Genomic DNA, 14,379 nt, shown 5'->3' with positions numbered 1-14,379 from the left:
GATATTTAAGAAATAAGCCCATTTCATATGGGTTAATGGGAATAACTGTGCTTTCTTTGCAACTGGTTATATTAATTACATTTTATGCCCAGAAATATTTGAACAACTCAAAATTTATCAGAGTACTGAAATGTTAGCTTGCCATTCTGTCCATGCCATTTATCATGAGTACTACAAATATTAAGGAATTGCAATGATATGCTGCATTAAAAAAATATTTCTTGGGGGGGAGGGGGGTGAAATTCAGGTACGGCATTTTTTGAAACTCTCTAATGAAAGCTACTGAACAACTTGGTTCAGGTGTTGCACATAATATAACATTCTGAACTAAGGAGAAAACAGGCTGCAATTCTCAGGGCTGGTCTTCACTACAGGGAGATCAAAAGTCAATGCAGCAGAGATCGATTTAGCGGATCTAGCGAAGACAGGCTAAATCAATGGCAGAGCGCTTTCTGGTCGACCCCAGTACTCCAGCTCTCTGAAAGAGTAAGGGAAGTTGACCGGAGAGAATCTCCTGGCAACACAGTGCAGCAAAGACACCGGGGTAAATTGACCTAAGCTACATCGCAGCTGGAGTAGCATAACTTAGGTTGACTTACCCCTGTAGTGAAGACAAGCCCTCAGACTCGCTTCTTGAATTGGCAGGCCTATGAAAGTGCCTCAGGTTGCTGATGCTTCTAGCTGTTTACGAAGTTACTTTCGTTACCTCTGAAGGTGATTACAACAGCAAATTATGTGCCTGGAAGGATGATACTTCAACATTCTACTTTGAAGGTGTTATGTGAAAAGAGCAGCAGAAAATTAACATATCACTTGGGCTTTTCAGGGATGACTTCAAAGGCCTTTCTAACCATTTCATCACCTAAACACAAATAATATTTAAATTATGACAAAACATTTCTTACAAGAGGATTTATTTTTATATTTAACCACTTTGGTTGTCAACATCCTGAAGTATAAGCTTTCCCTCACAGAGACATTATTAATGGTAAGCAGAATATCATCATATGGGGGCCAAGACATCACAGCATAAATATTAATATCCGGTACAGGCAAAGGGAGCAAAGATTTTCAGCTTTAAACTGACAACTGTTAATTAGAAAGCCTCTTTACACTGGTCCAACAAGGCATCTGGGAAGATGAACTCCTGCAATGTCTAGAGTATTAAAGAAAATATTACCTAGTAGATTGCATTTGTCTTGTAGTTTCTGGGTCTTCAAACATCTTGACAATTGGCTCAGTTTCTAACTGAAGCTGTTTCAGTTGTGCAACAACAGCAGTCCTCTTTTCACGCAAAGCTAGATAAAGAAAGAGTACAATGTAAAGTTAACATCTTCTCAAGCAGCCTGTAGTTATCTGATGTAGAATCAGCAGTGTGCTGAGTACCTTGGTATCCAAAAACCTCAGCTCATTTGTCCCCTCAGTCAAGCCACATTAACAGCCACAATGATTAATAAAGAATTAAAGGAATGTGATATAATTAATGCCAAACAACATGGCTTTATGGAAAATAGATCCTGCCAAACTAACTTAGTATTTTTTGATGAATTACAAGTTGAGCTGATAAAGGTAACAGTGCTGAGATAACATTTCTGTACAGCATTTGACTTGGTACCACATGACATTTTGAATTAAAAAAACCAAATGATATAAAATTAACATGGCACAAAAAATCAATTCAAAGCTAGCTAACTGATACATCTCAAAATAATTGTAAAAGACGAGTCATCACTGAATGAGTGTTTCTAGGGGGGGCCACACAGATCAGTTCTTGGCTCTATGCTATTTAACATTTTTTATCAATGACCTGGAAGAAAACAAAATCATGGATAGTTTGCAGCTGACACAAAAATTTGGGGAATGGTAAATAATGAAGCGAACAGGTCGGTGATACAGAGTTATCTGGACTGTTTGATAAATGGGCGACAAGCACACAATATGCATTTTTAATGCGGCTAAATATATATGTATACATCTAGGAATAAAGAACACAAAGCATGCTTATAGGATGGGAGTCTCTATCTAATCACCTGAGCATGAGCTCCCAGTGAGATGCTGTGGCCAAAAGGTCTAATGCAACCCCGGGATGCATAAACAAGGGAATCTTGAGTAGGAATAAGGGCTATTTTACCACTGGATTTGGCTTTGACTGCTCCTGGAATACTTTGTCGAATTCTGGTGCTCACATATCAAGAAGAAGGTTTATAGATTGGAGAGAGTTCAGAAAAGAGCCATGAAAATAATTAAAGGATTAAAAAACATGCCTTTCAGTGATAGAGTTCCTTTAGTCTATTTAGCTTAACAAAAAAGAAGGTTAAGGGGTGACTTGATTACAGTCTATAAGTAGCTACATGGGGAACAAATATTTAATATTAGGCGCTTCAATCTAGCGGAGAAATGTATAATAAGATCCAACGGCTGCAAGTTGAAGCTATACAAATTCAAACTGGAACTAAAGTGTACCTCCACACTCTGAACAGTTGAAGTAATTAATCATTGGAACAACTTACCAAGGGCCCTAGTGAATTCTCCATCACTGGCAATTTTTAAATCAAGACTGGATGTTTTTTCTAAAAAGATATGTTTTGGGACTTATTGGGGAAATTTATGTCCTGCATTATACAGAAAGTCAGACTAGATGACAACACTGGTCTTTTGGACTTGGAATCCATGACTTATTATACAAGTGACTAGCTTAATAAAAAGTCACTATCTCTATGGAAGAGTTTTACAGCACAGTCGTGAACAACAAGATTTCTCACTCATCATGAAGGAAGAAACTATATTTTGGATACATTTGCTTGCTTCTGACAAAGTTGCAAAGGTGAAAAGCAACAGAAAGGAAGATGCTACATATATTCAAGGGGAATGGAATAATTATCTGCTGAACTGAAACTGTACGAAAAATCTTCTACAAATCTAGGCTAGATTTTTGTTCAGCAAGCACTCAAACTCTGACAGAAAACGTATTTGAAAAGTAAGAAGGATGCTTATAAGCAGCCTAATCTGCAAAATAACTTTCAAGCTGGTAGAAATAGTAAGGAACACTATAGTTTTACATCTAGTGCTACTATGTGTGATAGAGGAAACATTTAAATATCAACTTGAAGAAACCATGCTTTGGAACAGAGAACAGCCAAAGTGTGAGAAAAATCTGCTATTTGAGTATAGAACTTAATGGAGCAAGAGGACCCGCCAACCAATCCAGCAAGGAGACCAAGGGCGTGGCTACACTTGCAAGTTAGAATGCATTAAAGCAGCCCCAGGAACACTAACTCCTGATGTGTCCACACTGGCAAGGCACGTAAAGCACTCTGCAGCTGGAGCGCTCCTGGTAATCCACCTCCACGAGAAGCATAAAGCTTGCTACGCCCCGGCTGAAATGTCCAGGCATCAGTGTGAACGAGGTGTTGTATTACTGCGCTGTGATTGGCCTCCGGAAACATCCCATAATCCCCTGAAGTCAAGTGGCCACTCTTTTCATTGTTTTGAAATCGGCTACAGGAATGCGGATATACCCTTTCAAAGCTCCATTTCTGACAGCCAGCATGTTTATCTGCTCTGGGACAAAGCAACCATTACTGTGGAATGCTGCTTGCTGTAAGTGTGTGAGACAGAGAGGCGTTGGGGAGGAGGGTCTGCTGCTGTCTGAACTTACAAGACAGCATGCTGACACACTCAGCCCCCCCCAACACCTACACACAACATGCTCCACACCCCCTCCACCCCCCACACATTTGAAAAGCACACTGCAGCCACTTGCACACTGGGATAGCTACCACAATGCACTGCTCTTTGTGGCATTGCAAGAGCTGCTAATGTGGCCACACCAGGGCACTTCCAGCTGACAGTGTAAACACAGTGCAGTGTTTTCCCTACTGCGGTCTCCGAAGGCTGGTTTAACTCACAGCACTCTACGTCTGCAAGTGTAGCCATGCCCAAAGGTAATGAAAAGAATGAAGTTGTCCCAACAACCACTGCAATCAACTACAGTATTAATTCCACAGAAGAATGATCCTGGGCATAATCACACCACAAATTTGAGAACGAGTTCTAGTGGACGAACTGGTAATGGTGAGTAATTCACAAGTCAGTCTAAACCTGAGAATCACTTGCCCGATAAGTGGTACTTCAATATGATGGAACTATCCACACCTTCAGTTGACTCTTGTGATTACAAAAATGAAGGTGGTGGGGGTAGAAGAGGGCAAAAGGAGAAACCATTCAGTTACCTTACTGATTATATGAAAGCGCGATCATCACTACAAAAGGTTTTTTCCTCCTGCTGATAATAGCTCACCTTAATTGATCACTCTCATTATAGTGTGTACGGCAACACACATTTTTTCATGTTCCCTGTGTATATGCATACATATATATCTTCCTACTGGATTTTCCACTGCATGCACCTGATGAAGTGGGTTTTAGCCCACAAAAGCTTATGCTCAAATAAATTTGTTAGTCTCTAAGGTGCCACAAGTACTCCTGGTTCTTTTTGCTGATTCAGACTACCACGACTACCACTCTGAAACATGTTTATTCTGTGACTCCTGCAGTTGAACAAGTTAAATGTAAGGAAGGCAGAAGAAAATATAATTATTAAATGTGTGTGAATGCATTTGTTTAATGTATTTTCACTAAATTTCTAGCTTTAACCAGTTAATACTGTAAAGTTTCTTAAGAATGCAACTCAGCTATAACCTTGGCAACAGTTATTCAGCTGACAGAAAGAGTGAGAGTTGCCCATATGTAAATCTTCATGGTATGGGTAAAAAGAATAATTTACACTACTTATAAATTATGTGTATAAAAGTAGTCTGTACAGAGAGAAAATTAAGTGGACAGAAGTGCGCCATAGGTCAGATTTATTGCACAGAGCACCAAGCAAGCAAATAGTCCTGAATAGTATTTGACTCTGAAAGTGTTACCTGCAGTAAACTTTATTTTACACTGTTAAATAAAGTTAATGATGGTTAACATTTGAATCATCATGTACAGAAGAAATTTTGTAGTGCAAGTTATTATAAGAAATATGGAATAGCAGTATAGCTGAATAGGTATCAAATTGTCAATAATACAGAATAGTTTATTTTTCAAGAATAAATTACATGCTCTAGAAAATGCAAAAAAAAAAAAGGATAATTTTGGGGGAATGTAGCTGGATTGTGTGTGGAATGCAGGCAGAGGTGTCCCAATAACCAGACTTATTCCCTCAGCTTTCTTCCAGATATGAACTCTCAAACTTCAAGGAATTGTTCCTACATATATGTAAGCTATTAAAGTGAAACATTATCCAACTAAATAACTGCACATCAGCTGAAATGGTCTACTGTAAGACTGAAAAAAAACTTAAATAAAAATGTTAAGATTGCCAAGCAGGTACTCAAAAGTTAGGAAATGCTCGAATTGAATGCTTGTACATTAATTTGCTCCCCGGGCATGTTTGTGTAACAACATTCTAGCCTAGTATCAAAAGGAAAGTTTGTGGAAGAGCCAGGAGTAGAACCCAGATTTCTTTGGTCCCAGCCCATTGCCTTAAACACAAGAGAACTTTCTGTTACTCACTGCCTCATCTTGAACAATCAGTGAAGCAGAGGTCTTGTAGAACAAGCTTTATGTGATCCTGTAAAGACTAATGAAGTCATTCCTAACTTTTGAGTACCTGACTTTGGAACCTTAAGGATCCCTAAACAGTTTTTTTGTAAGTAACATTAGCTGCAAAGTTATACTAATTTACCTGTAGCCCCAATGCCTAGACTCTGGGTGAAAGGATAATTCACCCCTTGTTGCAGAACGTTTGACCTCTCTGTTGTTTTATGTTTTTATACATGACATAGGAACCATAACTTTGAACTTCCACACGTGATTAAACCTCAATCACAACTGACCTGAAATTCATATGCAGTACTAAAATGGAAATATCTTGTCTCTATGGTTTCCAAGATTGAATGCTCTAAAGGAAAGTTTTAACACAGCCAGCCAGCCCACCCTCCCTCCCCCTCACACACTTCTAAGTGTGCAATATTATATTTTCACAGGCAAGGAATATGTAACCAATAATATAGCATCAGGGGAGTTATGGTAATCCCAAAGTCTTTGTTATTGGTCATGAAGTACTCTTAATACCACTTTGAAACTAAATTTTTAAATGAAAGAAAATATTTTACAAGATTAGTGACAATAACCTTTTTTTGAACAAGGCACCTGCTTTCATTAATCATCTTTCCTTAAACTTAATACTGATACTTTTATTCCATAGGTACCAAGTACTGCATACACGTTATTACCAACTATCAGTGTATTCTTCAGAACCATACCAGAATACGGTGCCAAGCGAGCAGTGGTCAGAAGGAAAGGAGGACAAAATGACAAATGTTTTAAACAAAAACCACCACCAGGGACAGTTTTAAGACCGTAAAATTGGCAGCTGTTGGAAAGGATTGTTACGATTTCATTCACTCAAGCATCTACTTGAAAACTGACTGCAAAATCCACAGACCCATTTATGACCAAGCTTACCATGAGGAATCTCATCTGAATAAAGGTTTTTGTACACATCCATAGCGAAATCCACCATGTTGGTATCACTAAGAAGCTCCAATTTTCCTTGAAGTAATTCTTTTTCATTGTATATCTGAAACAATAAGTTAAAAAGATTTCATATAACATATTGAAACATTCTTTAAATAAAGCATCTGATTACTTTTTAAAGATAGCTCTGCTTATTTATGAATAAGCTGGGAATAACATGACCTTAAATTTGACATTACGTAGCTTTTCAAAACTCCCCACAATTCTTTTCCACTAGTGGGAGAGTTGATAACCTTTTTGTATCTCCTATGATGACAATGATACATTATGCATGTTGTATTATAGTTGTAAAATGTTAAATATTTTAACATCAAAGAACATTCAGCTGGATGACCCTTAAAATTGTATCTGGTTTGATAATTTACACTCAGTAAGAACCATATGGCAGAAGTGTTGTGGTAAAAATTAGTGTAATATTTCCACGTTGGATTTAAGTAAAAATTAATTAAGTAAGAAATTATTTGGTATTCTGGCAGCCTGTTTACCTACTTCGGAATTGCCTGCAGCAAAACTCCAGTCAGAAACCGTATGCAGTCTGACATACCTTTCAGCAACAGCTGTAGAACTAAATTTCCTGTCTATACTAATTTACAGCTACACTGCAGTTCATTGCATCAAAATGGTGAACTGTGGAAATAACATCAAAAACAACTGAACAGTAAATTCAAAATTTATATAGTTTTAAAGAGACGTGTCCCATTATCCAGCCACATTAGGATCAACTGAGCATGTTTTTAAAGTTTAGTAACTCCTCACTTAAAGTTGTCCTGGTTAACAGCGTTATGTTGCTGATCAATTAGGAAACTTGCTCGTTTAAAGTTGTGCAATGCTCCCTTATAAGGTCGTTTGGCAGCCGCCTGAGTTGTCCACTGCTTGCAGGAAGAGCAGCCCTTTGCAGCTAACTGGTAGGGGCTTGGAACCAGGGTGGACCGGCAGACCCCCTATCAGCTCCCCGTTCCCCTAAGTTCCCTGTGCAATAGCTGCCCAATAGGCTATCAATTGCTGGCAGTTCAGCTGTCCCAACCACTACTGCATGTGCTTCTCCTGCTCTCCGCCTTGGAGCTGCTGTCCAGAGCCTCCTGCTTGCTGGGAGAGGAGGAGGGGGGGCTAATGTCAGGGTGTCCCCCTTCCCCCTGCTCCTGTACCCCACTTACCCCATCTCCATAGAGCAGGGGGACACACACGACATGGCTCAGGAGGGAGGGAGCTTCCTGGCAGCAGCTGCTGCAGTCTCAGCTTGCTGATTAACTTAACAAGGTAGTGTACTTTAAGAGTGGTGTCAGCGAAATGCACCTCTCTCTCTCACACACACACACAGGGTGTGTGTCTCTGTCTGCCATGCTGTCTTCCCTCCCTCCATTTGTGCTGCCTTGTAGAGTGTGAGGCTACATTAACAACAACGAGTTAACCCTTGAGGGCTCAGCCAATTGCTAGTTCATCATTTAGTAGTAAGGCATTCCCTGGGAAATATCACACCCTCTGACTCCACCACCTCAACTAAGCTTCACAATCATCATCGCTGTGTACAGTATTAAATTGTTTGTTTAAAACTTATAGTATGTGTCTGTGTGTGTACACAGAGACTTTTGTCTGGCAAAAAAAAAATCCCTGACCCCACCCCACCCCCATTTACATTATTTCTTATTAGGAAATTGGATTCACTTAACATAGTTTCACTTAAAGTCGCATTTTTCAGGAACATAACTACAACGTTAAGTGAGGAGTTACTGTATTTGGATTCATCTACTGCAGGGGTTCCCAAACTTGGTTTGCGGCTTGTTCAGGGTAAGCCCCTGGCGGGCCGCGAGACGCTTTGTTTACCTGAGCATCCGCAGGTACGGCTGCTCAGGTAAACAAAGCGTCTCGCGGCCCGCCAGGGGCTTGGTTTGCGGCTTGTTTTAGGGTAAGCCCCTGGCGGGCCACGAGACACTTTGTTTACCTGAGCATCCGCAGGTATGGCCGCTCAGGTAAACAAAGCGTCTCGCGGCCCCCTCAGGGGCTTACCCTGAACAAGCCGCAAACCAAGTTTGGGAACCCCTGGTCTACTGCACAATTTCCTAATAGGCTAGGCATTAAAAAAAATAAAGTTGGACAAAATACATTGATATCTAAGGGTAGACACAAAAGAGTAGTAAGTAACTAACCAGTTACTCCTCTGTGAACTTGATTATTATGTGGTGTTTTACCCTACAGAACTGCAAGCTTTGTATTTAGACTATATGTATGTTTACTTTTCACAAATTAAGCAACTACAAAATGTGTCCTTTTTGTATTATTTTAAAAACTAGGTTTTTCTAAAAAATAAAAAACATTCAGTATATGCAAAACTCCCATTGACTACAATGGGAGTACTTCCTTATTCTGTGGAGTCTGCCAATTTGCTTGTGATGAGATTAACGATAACCAGATCTCTATGCAGGAAAAGCCTACTTTATTTAGGTTTCAACAAGTATTTTAGAAAGTTTTGTGGGTAGCTGTAGCTTTGTTTTAGATTCATATGTGCTGTCTAGGAAAGCTACACTAGTGCAGTCACTAGAGCTGACATGAGCAGCCAAAAGGGAGGACATTTATACTGGTGCTCTGAGTTCACGGCCCCCCCAAAAACTAGACACACCGTTTGTCCAATGTTAAACTCAGTAGTCTTGGTTTTCTAACATTAGCCATTAATATTATTGGCTAGAGATCCAGTACTCAGATAAAGCCACGCTTGTTTTTGTCTGGTATCTGATGGGGGAACGCCATAATGAAAAGCGTGCTACTCTGTGCATGCAAGGTCATGCAGGCTGGGAAGTATGCTCTTCAAAATTGCAGCCCCCTGCTCCCTCATGTAGCATAACCTCACATGCACTCTGGGTGTGACATCATGCAGAGGTGGGCAAAGTCACACCCTCAGGCCTGTCCCAGGAAGTACCAGAACTGAGACTGGCCAACCTACCCAAAATCTCTATTGTCTACATAAATAAAAGTGCGTAAATAAAAGTGAAATAGGAGGGAGTGAGGCCCCAACACACACAACATACTAAGGCCCCAAATTTCTCTAGATTAGCCTGCAAGTCACAGTTTAGCTTTACACCAATGTGTAAGAACATAAGAACAACCAGAGTGGGTCAGACCAAAGGGCCACCTAGCTCAGTATCCTGTCTTCCAACAGTGGCCAATGCCAGGTGCTTCAGAGGGAATGAACAGAGCAGGTAATCATCAAGTGAGCCACCCCCTGTCGCCCATTCCCACTAGAAAACAGTGGCTAGGGACACCATCCCTGCTCATCCTGGTCAACAGCCATTGATGAACCTATCCTCCAAGGATGCATCTAGCTCTTTTTCGAATCCTGTTATAGTCTTTGTCCTCACAACATTCTCTGGCAAGGAGTTCCACAGGTTGACTGCATTGTGTGAAGAAATATTTCCATTTACTTAAAACTTGCTGCAATTAAATTTCATTTGGTGACCCCTAGTTCTTGTGTTAGGAGGAGAAAATAACACTTCCTTATTTACTTTCTCTGCACCAGTCATGATTTTATAGACCTCTATCATATTCGTCCCCCCACCCCCCACTTAGTCATCTCTTTTTCCAAGCTGAAAAGTCCCAGTCTTATTAATTTCTCCTCACATGGAAGCTGTTCCATCCTCCTGATCATTTTTGTTACCCTTTTCTATACCTCTTCCAATTCAAATATATCTTTTTTGAGATAAGGTGACCACATCTGCACACAGTATTCAAGATGTGGGCATATCATGGATTTATATAAAGGCAATATATTTTCTGTCTTATCTATCCCTTTCTTAATGGTTCCCAACATTGTTAGCTTTTTTGACTACTGCTGCACACTGAGTGGATGTTTTCAGAGAACTATCCACAATGACTCTAAGATCTCTCTCTTGAGTGGTAACAACTAATTTAGACCCCATCCTTTTATATGTATAAAAAATCTCTAAGGATGAAGATTCCATTACTTCCCTACGTAACCCACTCCAGTGCTTCACCACCCTCCTAGTGAAATACACCTTTACCCTGATATAACGCGACCTGATACAACACGAATTCAGATATAACCCAGTAAAGCAGCGCTCCGGGGGGATGGGGCTGCGCGCTCCGGTGAATCAAAGCAAGTTCAATATAACGCGGTTTCACCTACAACGCGGTAAGATTTTTTGGCTCCCAAGGACAGCGTTATATCGGGGTAGAGGTGTAGTTTTTCCTAATTTCCAACCTAGACCTCCCCCACTGCTCCTTGTTCGGTCATCTGCCACCACTGAGAACAGCCTAGCTCCACCCTCTTTGGAACCCCCCTTCAGGTAGTTGAAAGCTGCTATCAAATCCCCCCCACTCTTCTCTTCTGCAGACTAAATAAGAGGAGAGGCTGCTGGAACAGGGGTTAAGTCATGTGCCCCAGCCCCCTAATCATTTTCATTGCTCTCCGCTGGACTCTATCCAATTTGTTCACATCTTTTCTGTTGTGGAGGCCCCAAAACTGGACGTAATGTGGCCTCACCAGTGCTGAATAAAGCAGAATAATCATTTCCCTCGATCTGCTGGCAATGCACCTACTAATGCAGCCCAATATGCCATTAGACTTCTTTGGCAACAAGGGCACACTGTTGACTCATATCCAGCTTCTCATCCACTGTAATCCCCAGGTTCTGTTCTGCAAAACTGCCGCTTAGCCAGTCGGTGCCCAGCCTGTAGCAGTGCATGGGATTCTTCCATCCTAAGTGCAGGACTTCGCACTTGTCCTTGTTGACCCTCATCAGATTTCTTTTGGTCCAATCCTCCAATTTGTCTAGGTCACTCTGGACCCCCATCCCTAACTTTCAGCATATCTACCTCTTCCCACAACTTAGTGTCAACCGCAAACTTGCCGAGGGTGCAATCCATCCCATCATCCAAATCATTAATGAAGATACTGAACAAAACAGGCTCCAGGACTGACCCTTGGTGCACTCCGCTAGATACTGGCTGCCAACTAGACATGGAGCCATTGATCACTACCCGTTGAGCCCGACAATCTAGCCAACTTTCTACCCACCTTGTAGTGCATCCATCCAGCCCATACTTCTTTAACTTGCTGACAAGAATACTATGGGAGACCGTATCAAAAGCTTTGCTAAAGTCAAAATGTATGAGATACGCATTTTGCCACCTCACAGTTTACCCCTTTTTTCAGATCATTATGAATATGTTGCATAGTACTGGTCCAAGTACACTATGGGGAGGCAGCACTATATACACCTCTCTCCACTGTGCAAACTGAACTTTTATTTCAACCCTTTCTTTCCTATGTTTTAGACAATTACTGATCCATGAGAGGACTTTCCCTCTTATCCCATGGCATCTTACTCTTCTTAAATGCCTTTGATGAGGAACCCTGTCACAGGCATTCTAAAAATCTAAGTACACTCTAACTACTTGAACACCCAAGTCCACACGCGTGCTGACCCCCTCAAAGAATTCTAGTAGGCTGTAAGGCATGATTTCCCTTTATAAAAACCATGTGAATGCTTCCCCAACAAATTATGTTCACCTATAACAGTTCTGGAGAATCAGGGGTTTAAACTGTAATGCAGACAAGGCCTTGGAGCCACAAGGCTCCTCAATAATACTAAAAGGTTTAGGAGACACAAGGCAAGGGAATAAGAGAGTGATGGGAAGGGAAGGCATGCCTGCACAGGTGCAGGTCCGGGGGAGGTTCCCTCGCCTTACCGGGGCGGGGGTGGTGATACGCCTACCAGCAGCTGGAGAACAGGCCCCAAACCCGTGGACAGATGGGGAGGAAGTTCCTCCACCTTGCCACGTGACGGGGTCCACGGTCGCGGGCAGCTGGGGAAGGATCCCGCCCCCCTTGGTAGGGAACGGGACTCAAGCCTGCGGGGGCCGGGCAGGGAAGGATTCCCCCACCCCGCCTGGTGAGGGGACGCGGGGCGCAGGCCCGAGGGCAGCTGGAGGAGGATGCCCTGCAGCCCCTAGGGAGAGGAGGAGAAGAAGAGCAGGCAGCTCCGAATCTGCTCTCCAGCCGCCCCCCGTTTTCCGCAGTGACTCCGGAGCGCGCAGAGCGGCCCACATGGGACAGGCCGCTGGACTCCAGGCAGCTCTTCCCGACCTCCCAGCGCATGGCCGCGGCCCGCCCAGCTGCAACGCTGCCCGTGAGGCGCGCCCATCGCTCAGGCCGGCAGCCCCGGGCCGGGCCTCATTACCGCCCTCCCCCCGAGAAGGAGCAGGCCCAAGGGCTGGTTTCCGCCTCCCACGTGTCGGGCGGGGGCGCGGCCCGGTCTCCACGTACCTCCTTGACGGACAGGAACTCGAGCAGCGGGAAGACCAGGTGCCGGTCCAAGAAGTGCGCGATGCGGGTGGTCAGGTCGTACTCCGCCATCTTGGGAAAAGGGGGCGGTGCCGCGCCCGGGCCGCTTCACCAACGCGCACAGAGACGCGGCCGCGGCGCCGTCATGGGGGAAGGGGCGTGGTCAGAGTGAACGTAGTGCGCGCGCGCGCGCATGTGGGCTGGCCGCCGGCGGGAGAGATGGTCTGTGCGCATGCGTGATGGCTGGGACACGTGCGGGCGTTCTGGGCGTGCTCGCGCTCAGGGCTTAGTGAAGAAGGAGGCTGGCAGCGCGCTGAGAGCGCCTCGTCTCCGTGAGGACGCACGTGCCCTGCTGCGCATGGAGGCTGCGCGTGGCGGGCTCGCACTAAACGCTGGATCGGAGCGCACGGGGCTGCGGCTTGGCGTGCGGTGGTCGGTTCGCACCGCTGCCAAAGTGGAGAGATAAAGCGCTTCATTTGTTAGTTGTGCCTTGCCTTGGGCAAACCATTTCCCAGCCCTGCCTGGAAGTTACTGAAAACAAACTGCTCTGGCTACACCAGCAGGGCAGGTAGGGTGGTACCCTCCAGTATGCGGTACTGGCAAGTATTTTTTAGCGGGTATGGGGTACCAGAAAGACTTGGAATCATAGAATCTCAGGGTTGGAAGGGACCCCAGAAGGTCATCTAGTCCAACCCCCTGCTCAAAGCAGGACCTATCCCCAATTAAATCATCCCAGCCAGGGCTTTGTCAAGCCTGACCTTAAAAACCTGGAAGGAAGGAGATTCCACCACCTCCCTAGGTAACGCATTCCTGTGCTTCACCACACTCATAGTGAAAAAGTTTTTCCTAATATCCAACCTAAACCTCCCCCACTGCAACTTGAGACCATTACTCCTCGTTCTGTCATCTGCTACTGCTGAGAACAGTCTAGAGCCATCCTCTTTGGAACCGCCACTTTCAGGTAGGTGAAAGCAGCTATCAAATCCCCCCTCATTCTTCTCTTCTGAAGCCTAAACAATCCCAGTTCCCTCAGCCTCTCCTCCTAAGTCATGTGTTCCAGTCCCCTAATCATTTTTCTTGCCCTCCACTGGATGCTTTCCAATTTTACACATCCTTCTTGTAGTGTGGGGCCCAAAACTGGACACAGTATTCCAGATGAGGCTTCATCAATGTCGAATAGAGGGGAACGATCGCGTCCCTTGTTCTGTTGGCAATGCCCCTACATATACATCCCAAAATGCCATTGGCCTTCTTGGCAACAAGGGCACACTGTTGACTCATATCCAGCTTCTTGTCCACTGTAACCCCTAGGTCCTTTTCTGCAGAACTGCTGCCTAGCCATTTGGTCCCTAGTCTGTAGCGGTGCATGGGATTCTTTTGTCCTAAGTGCAGGACTCTGCACTTGTCCTTGTTGAACCTCATCAGGTTTCTTTTGGCCCAGTCCTCCAATTTGTCTAGGTCCCTCTGTATCTTATCCCTACCCTCCAGCGTAT

The 14,379-nt window shown here is 43.7% G+C and overlaps 1 protein-coding gene across 1 annotated transcript in view; it reads right to left on the bottom strand.

The window, feature by feature from the left end:
• Window positions 1-12,997, bottom strand: part of EIF3E (eukaryotic translation initiation factor 3 subunit E) — a 57,942-nt gene extending 44,945 nt beyond the window's left edge. The window contains exons 1-3 of the mRNA XM_073330322.1: window positions 12,869-12,997; window positions 6,520-6,634; window positions 1,181-1,298 (exon numbers count right to left, since the gene is read on the bottom strand). Of these exons, the coding sequence (XP_073186423.1) occupies window positions 1,181-1,298; window positions 6,520-6,634; window positions 12,869-12,958 (323 nt within the window). The 5' untranslated portion in view covers window positions 12,959-12,997. The remainder of the gene's footprint in view (window positions 1-1,180; window positions 1,299-6,519; window positions 6,635-12,868) is intronic.
• Window positions 12,998-14,379: the final 1,382 nt, after the last annotated feature.

Source organism: Lepidochelys kempii, chromosome 2 (genome assembly GCF_965140265.1).
Source record: "Lepidochelys kempii isolate rLepKem1 chromosome 2, rLepKem1.hap2, whole genome shotgun sequence".
Taxonomy (NCBI): domain Eukaryota; kingdom Metazoa; phylum Chordata; order Testudines; family Cheloniidae; genus Lepidochelys; species Lepidochelys kempii.
The sequence above is the reverse complement of the archived record's forward strand: the minus strand, read 5'-3'. Positions and strand labels throughout refer to the sequence as shown.